The 7,840-nt window shown below is 32.3% G+C and overlaps 2 protein-coding genes across 3 annotated transcripts; both read left to right on the top strand.

Annotated features, from left to right (window-relative positions):
• Window positions 1–2,627: 2,627 nt before the first annotated feature.
• LOC125186438 (chaperone protein dnaJ 8, chloroplastic) lies at window positions 2,628–4,415 on the top strand. 2 transcript variants are annotated; one of them, XM_048082803.1, is made up of 3 exons: window positions 2,638–3,185; window positions 3,540–3,608; window positions 4,093–4,415. In XM_048082803.1, exons 1-3 carry the CDS (start codon window positions 2,964–2,966, stop codon window positions 4,267–4,269), a joined length of 468 nt encoding a protein of 155 aa, XP_047938760.1. In that variant the 5' UTR covers window positions 2,638–2,963; the 3' UTR covers window positions 4,270–4,415. The 2 variants fall into 2 exon arrangements, with proteins under 2 accessions (XP_047938761.1, XP_047938760.1); XM_048082804.1 differs by lacking the exon at window positions 3,540–3,608 and having other exon boundaries at window positions 2,628–3,185.
• A 2,318-nt stretch (window positions 4,416–6,733) lies between these two features.
• On the top strand, window positions 6,734–7,583 carry LOC125187262 (lamin-like protein). Its single transcript, XM_048083814.1, has 2 exons — window positions 6,734–7,046; window positions 7,115–7,583. Exons 1-2 carry the CDS (start codon window positions 6,875–6,877, stop codon window positions 7,432–7,434), a joined length of 492 nt encoding a protein of 163 aa, XP_047939771.1. The 5' UTR covers window positions 6,734–6,874; the 3' UTR covers window positions 7,435–7,583.
• The last annotated feature ends 257 nt before the right edge of the window (window positions 7,584–7,840 follow it).

The raw sequence follows: 7,840 nt of genomic DNA, 5'->3' as shown, positions 1-7,840 counted from the left end.
CCACTTTTACTCCTTGTCCTTAGCTAAGATCACAACACTCACATCCGTGCTCTTAGCTAAAGACAAGCTCAAGGGTCTCACCATTCTATTATTCAATTTAAATACTTCAATTACTAAAAATATTTCTACATATAAAAAATAGATTAAAAAGTAAAAATTACATAATTAAAATCCTAAAAAATAAAAATTACATAATTAAAATCCTAAAAAATAAAAATATATAATTAAAATCCTAGAAAATAAAAAAATACATAATTGAAATCCTAAAAATTAAAAATTCCCATAATTAAAGTGTTATGGGAATTTTTTTATGTTGAAGTGGGGGTATTTATAGATGAAAATGTGAATTTTGGAGAAAAAATTGAATAATTAATTAAAAGTGGGTAGAAAACGGATATAATTTTTTGGGAAGTGGGAAAATATTTTTTTTTTAATTTAAAAATATATTTTTAAATTAATTTCAAATTTTTTAAAAATAAAAAATTTGAATATGCCAACGGCTAAGCCGTTGGCCAATCAGAGAGCGCCACGTAAGGGTGCTCAGCGGCACGGACAGACAGCTCCCATCAGCGGACAACCTCGTCCTTGCCGCTGACAAGGACGGGTTTTTTTCAACCGCTGCGGATGCTCTAACAAGAGATTTTAAGAGTTTTATTTTATGCTTTAAGTGACGAGAGAAAATAGTATATTTGATATGAAGAGAATTTTTTATATAAATAAAAATACAACATCTATTTTAAAATAAATTAAAATTTGACATCTGTTATGAAAGTATAAAAAATATAAGAAAATACCATAAAAATGCGTAAGCAATTTAAGACAAGGACCTTTAATTGATTCGTCGCACCATGTATGTCAGCGTCGGCAAACATTAGTTTGATATTGTCCGCTTTGGGTCAAGCCCGCACGGATTTGTTTTTGGGTCACTCCCAAAAGGCCTCAAACTAATTGGGGTTGGACATGAATTATATACACCTTCCAACTTCCCTCAAATGTCCGATGTGGGATAGGTTTGTACTAACAAACCTCCCCCTCAAACCGAGACCACATCGAAACACATAATGGGCTTCGACTAAGACGGATCGTTGGCCCCACTCAAACATGGGTCTCGCAAATCGGACCAGACCCAACGCCAACCTGGCTCTGATACCACTTGTCAGGATGTCGGCGTCGGCAAACATTAGTTTGATATTGTCCGCTTTGGGTCAAGCCCGCACGGATTTATTTTTGGTCACTCCCAAAAGGCATCAAACTAATTGGGGTTGAACATGAATTATATACACCTTCTAATTCCCCTCAAATATCCGATATGAGATAGGTTTGTACTAACAATGTCTTTTCTCTCCTTTTTTTTTTCTCTCATCCAAAAATATAAACCTCATTTATCAACTAAAAAGAAGAAGAAAACACGAACGTCTACTTCCCAATTAAACAAATATCTAGCCCTACCGCCCTCTATGTTAATACTACTTAGGTAATAACATGAAAGTCTAAGTCTACTCCATCCACATTAAATCTTTCGAGTTATGAACAGTCGTTGGAAGACAACTTACGGAAAAATTTTACTACTCCCTCCGTCCCGGCTAAGATGACACATTGCTTAGCCGGCACGGGGTTTTAGGAGTTATTGGTTAAAGTGTTTAATTGGAGAGAGAAGGTGAGTGTAAGTATTAAAGTAGAGAGATAAAGAAAGATGAATATTTTAATAGGAGTGAGAAAAAGTGGTTGAGTGTATTAATTGGAGAGAGAAAGTTACCAAAAAAGGAAATGTGACATCTTAAGCGAGACGGAGGGAGTAATACTTATCTACTGAACATAATATCGATATGAACACATCTTCTTAAATTTTAAAATATAATGTAATTATTTTTTTCACCAATAAAGCTATGTTGTTTTAATTGTATAATGATGCCGTTTTATATGCATATATGTACATGTAATTTAATGTTGTTGTTTTGTTTTATACATCTAGTTTAATTCAAATATATTAAAAAATGTTATTGGTATTTTTTATTTTATAAATTTATAAAAATTAAATCCCAATTTATCATTTCATTCATTTTAAAAAATTGAGAATATATTATACTACTATCAAACAAACTTTTATTTACAAAATTTAACTGTATTTATCTCATGATTTGTTTAGAAAAATTAACAAAAACACAAGCTATAGAAGAATAAATTAAGAATAAACTAAAAACTAAACTATAATATGATTAAATGAAATTATATAGTACTACTATATTAAAAAATTATAAATTATTTAATAATTAAATATAGTAGTTGAATTTTGTAGTTTGTTAATTAAGACCATGACAATTAATTCATAATCTATATTAAAGTTGATTTCCTAAAATAACTGTGTCAACAAAATATCCAAAATTATTTATCAAGGTAAATTAGTAAATTATAACTCCAAAAGTGGAATCGAATAAAAAATTAATTGGATCCAAATCTAAATTAATTAGCATTTCCCAAATCGTAAGACTATAGTTCGATTGAACGTGCAATCTACGGCACATATGGATTAGTTTTATGTGAAAAATACCATTCCACCGCACACAGACTTGACGTGTGTATATAATATAAAAAAAATTGTATGTTGATTATTTCTTTGCCTCATTTCTTTGATACCATTAATTGCATTCACAAAGTTTCACATCTTCAACAAAAACCATCGAATTTTTTGACTGTTTATTCAATTATTAGAGGATTGAAACTATTATAAAAGGCCTCTCCCCAAACAATTCTCTATTCATACAATTCATTTCAATTTTCAAACAGCCTCCCCTTTTGAAAACTGCTCTGTTTAGTTTCTCCCATTGCTCCGAGAAATCAATATAAAGACTCACAATTCTTTAAATTTTGCATTCGAAACCTGAAATTAAATCTCGAAATTCATTTTTGGTTGATTGGATTGAGATAAAAATTTCACCTTTTCCCTTTCTTCATCTGGAATTTAAATGGCTGCTGCTCTGGGTTGCGCCTCTGCGTCTGGTTATTGGGCTCAATTAAGGGATAATGATTTGTTAAGAAAAAATTTGGGGAATCGTAATAATCGAAAGGGATTTAGGGTATCTTGCATCTCCTCTGCTGCTGTGTTTGATTCTTACAAGACTTTGAGGATTCAACCAGGTGCATCTGAATCCGAGGTTAAGAAGGCCTTCAGACAGCTTGCTCTTCAGGTTCATTTTCCAATCATTTCTACTAATTCATTGCCTATTTGTTATAGCTGAAATGATCAAGAATTCATTGAATCCTAATCTCTTGTTTCGTCATTTTATTTCGTTCTAACTAAGCTGGTTATCTAGTTTTTTTTTAATGAATTACTGTATATTATAGTATTTTCATTTTGAGAGTATGTTTGACTATTTCAAGTGATCTAAAAAAATTCTCACACATAATATGCAAAAAATTATTTTACTTGATAACCGTTATAATCCGAATATTAAGGTAGAGTTATCCATGTATTAACTATGAATTTTTGGTTAAGAAATTTTTTGAGTTATTGATCTTTAGTTATTTTAATCTTGTTGCAGTATCACCCTGATGTCTGCAGAGAAAACAACGGCAGAAACCAATTCCACCAAATTAATGAAGCATATGATGTAAGTCACCTTAATAGATTATTTCTCTGAATTTTAAAATTATACGAATATTACAATTTGGGAATGGGTTAATTAGATTAGTTATGTGGATTTTTGGCTACACACTTGTCTTGATAAGCATCATTGTTCATTTTCCTCATTTACGAAGGGTCGTTGTTTTGTTTTCTTTTTTGTACTCTTTTTAATATTTGACCTTATACTTATGCTTGATGCTTCTTTTTATTACTTGACCTTATTAAATAAAAAGGTATGATGTTGCAATAAATCTAATTTCTATATTAATTGAGCAGTTTGCGAGTCGCTCTCAATGACCTACCCACAATAGTAAACTGATCACCATTTGTAATTGCAAATTACACACTAGTACTTTAGTTAAATTACAAATTTCAGTAATAAAACTATGTTATGATAAAATCAAAATATTTCTAATTATTTTCTAGTTTATAATACAGTCCCAAATTTTGATTGAATGTTGTTGGTGCAGATTGTGATGAGCAATTTGCGAGGAGAGATGGCGGTGGCGGAGGCGGAGATGTATGAAGAGGAAGATGAGGAGATGAGGGGAATGAACGATCAAGATTGGGATTTGTGGGAGGAATGGATGGGATGGGAAGGAGCTGGAATCAGAGATTACTCTTCTCACATCAATCCCTACATCTGAATATCTCATCTTAATTTCAAAAAAAGATAAACCCAACATCTTTCGCAATATTTACTTGTAAAGATGTTCGAGGTTACTGTATATACCTCTCTTTCATGTACACCTAAAACAATTTCAATCACAATTGTAAATTGCTTTTTCTCCAATTTCTGTATTACTCTGTAAATTATTATATTTATATGATATAATGATTTATGATTATATTAGTAAATCAAATCCATAAGCGGTTTTGGGAAGCAAGCGTGATCAGACTAGTTTGGGGATTTGTTTTAGTATTATCCTATTTTAGAAGTTTCATAATCGAAAATCTGTAATTGGCCGTGGATATGATAGAATTGTTGATCTTAGGGGAGTTCGGTTTGTAAAATTGTATCCGAGATTAAATTTATAGTGTGTTTGATTCATGAGATTCAACCCTACAACTCAATCTTAGATTGATAATTATGGATTAATTAGTCATAACCAAACTCCTATAATTAAAATAATCTCATAATTCAATCATAGATTGTATCTTTGTATTATTTTATCTTGAAAATCGAATACCACCTTAATATCTTAATCTGTTATCTGCAGTGATGTCACCGGTTTTAAAAATCTCGCGTTCTTTGCAGTTCTGGATTTTGTGTGCTTCTCAATATTTTTTGGTTGGGGTTTCTGGGATAAAACAAAACAGTGCGATTTTTATGTATTTTATTAGTGACCATGAATAATTGCCCAATAAATATTTATATATACTATTTCTTATAGCTCTGGATAATTCTTGATAAAGAAGTTACGTACAATTTGAGATTTAAAGTGATATTGACCTGTATAAATGTGGTACTATGAAATTAGTTTTAGTTTTATACTATTAATAATTCAGTAATTAATGGAAGATCAAGTGACTGAAAATTGAACAAATTTTAGGGTCAGTTTTCAGCTAAATCGTATAGGTTTTTTTTTCGAGCGAGAAAAATCTATTAGGTGTAATATATATCTCATCAATTCAAGATTCATCCATCATTATCAACAGTTTCATAATTGTATTATTTGATTTTCAATAGTGAAACAGAAAACCAAATATTGTCAAATTTAGAAAGTTAAAAATAAACCGAATCTGTGATTATTTTAGCTTAGTTTTATTTTTTTCCCAGTATTTTTTATGTCACCCTTATCTTATCTTATCTGTTTCACAAATCACAATACTTGCTTTTGTGGGCATCCATCCCCAGGGAACAATCGTGACCTTCTCATCATTAAAAAATGAATAAATTTTAAAAAAGATAAAGTATAGTGTATAACCTACTACACTCAAGTACTCAGAAATATGAAAATTAATAGACTTGGGAAATAATAATTATTCCCCTTATTGCATTTGGAAAAGATGGTTACCAGATACAAGTCCAATAAGTAAAAGTGAGAATATTATTATTAAAGGAATCGATCATATACGTAATCCAAAAGAATTACTCCCTATTCAACATTGAAAATGGATTTCAGTCCTTTAGCCAAAATCCCTATTGTATACTGTATCATATACTACAAAAGTAATTACCTTAATTTCACTCACTGTCCGGTCCCATAGACACAATTATTGGGGGTGTTTTGCATCATTTATCCTTCTCTTTTTTATATTCAATGACACCATTATTTAATTAGTAAATTTATTTACTACAATAAGTATTTTATCAAAATTGATGTACTAGAAAGTCAAAAATTCAAATGTTCAAATCTAATACTAGCATGCTGTGGAAATGAATAGCTCATGAAGTAGAAACGAAAAAATGATAATGATAAACATTTAGTTTATGTAAAATCAATACTAATAAAATGGTACATATAAAAGAGAAAAAACTCATGTATTCTGATTTTAGATAGCAAGAAAAAAAATGCTAATTTTGGTGTAATCACTTTACAGCAGGATGGGTTCTTGCCTCACCCCTTCTTGAGTGCATATCCATGAATAATGTTTGGTATATACACTAACGGAACATGCTAATGCTATATGTCGACTGAAATGTTGGATATCAAAATATCAAACCTACATAATTTCGGGAACTCTTACAACTTTGATTAGTATACAATTAAGAAAAAGTTTGGTAATGTTTTAATTTGATATATTTGGAGAATCAAGGTAGCGAGATCCTAGTAAGATAAAGGACATCCTTAATCTTGATTTAGGACATTCTACGCATGTGAAAGGGCGTGGCTTTTAACACGCATGAATTACTTAATGCTCTTTGTCTCTCTCCATTGGCCACTAGCCATTTTCAAATGGTACTTTTTGTACATATTATTGGATATTCTAGTCATTTCACGTATTTTGCGATTCTCATATTATAGTCCAAAGACTATTTTTATAGTTCACTCAAAAATGTTTCATGTGTGATTTGGGAACTTAACTTGTAGTAGTAGGAATAAAGTAGAAAAATTTAATATGAGCTTCATTTTTGAGTTTCTCCAGCATCCATGAAATTCTTATTAAAATATGTGGTGAGCTATATTAAATGAGTTATAGTTAAAAGCATGGCATGAAAACTTTGTTGGATCCGTTATGTAAGCGTTAAGTAGGCATAATATTAAGAAGCAAGCAACAACCCCCAATTGGGTAAAATCCGATTTCAAAATGGGCAGCTCAGCAGCTCCTCTCCTCCAGCTCGCCTCCGCCGTATTCCTCGTCCTGGTATCCTCCAGCGCGGCCACCGACCACATCGTGGGCGCCAACAAGGGCTGGAACCCCGGCCTCAACTACACCCTCTGGGCCAACAACCACACCTTCTACGTGGGCGACCTCATCTGTACGTCTAACTAATACCCCCTCATTTCTACTATTTCCTTAATTAATCATATTTTCCAAATGTTGTAGCCTTTCGGTACCAGAAAACGCAGTACAATGTGTTTGAGGTGAACCAGACGGGGTACGACAACTGCACCACGGAGGGGGCCACCGGAAATTGGAGCAGCGGCAAGGATTTCATACTCCTCGACAAGCCCAAGAGGTACTACTTTATCTGCGGCAATGGCGGCTGCTTCAGCGGCATGAAGGTCTCTGTTCTTGTCCACGCGCTGCCGCCTCCGCCCAACTCTTCCACGCCCGACCACACCTCTGCCGCCGCGCCGCCGCCGATTGGAGTTTTGGGGGTGATTTTGGGCGCGTTGGTGTCTGCTTGTTTTGGATTAGGCTAGTGTGGGGTGTGGCGATAGTGGTTCTGGTGTGTGCCTAGAAAGTTTCTTGTGTTTTTTATTTTTATTTTTTCTTTCACTCTTCATTTATCCAATTGTTGTACTCCACGTCGAGAATGATTATGATTTATGAGATTGATTATGTTGTTTTAGCTTTGACTTCACCTATTTATAAATACACTCCATAAAATAAAATTCCTAACTTATATTATTATATAAACAACCCTATTAAATAGCTGACTTAAATTATAAAGTTATTATTAACTTGCTTAATAAGAGAATAACAAGTTTTGATTAAATGTAACACTGTTTTTTAGGATTCACCAACCATAAGGTAGGCAAAAACAAATTAATAAGAGAGCATAACGCCATGATCTTCAATATAAAAGAAGAATTAGTTATGCAAAAA

Source organism: Salvia hispanica, chromosome 5 (genome assembly GCF_023119035.1).
Source record: "Salvia hispanica cultivar TCC Black 2014 chromosome 5, UniMelb_Shisp_WGS_1.0, whole genome shotgun sequence".
NCBI classification, from domain to species: domain Eukaryota; kingdom Viridiplantae; phylum Streptophyta; class Magnoliopsida; order Lamiales; family Lamiaceae; genus Salvia; species Salvia hispanica.
The sequence above is the reverse complement of the archived record's forward strand: the minus strand, read 5'-3'. Positions and strand labels throughout refer to the sequence as shown.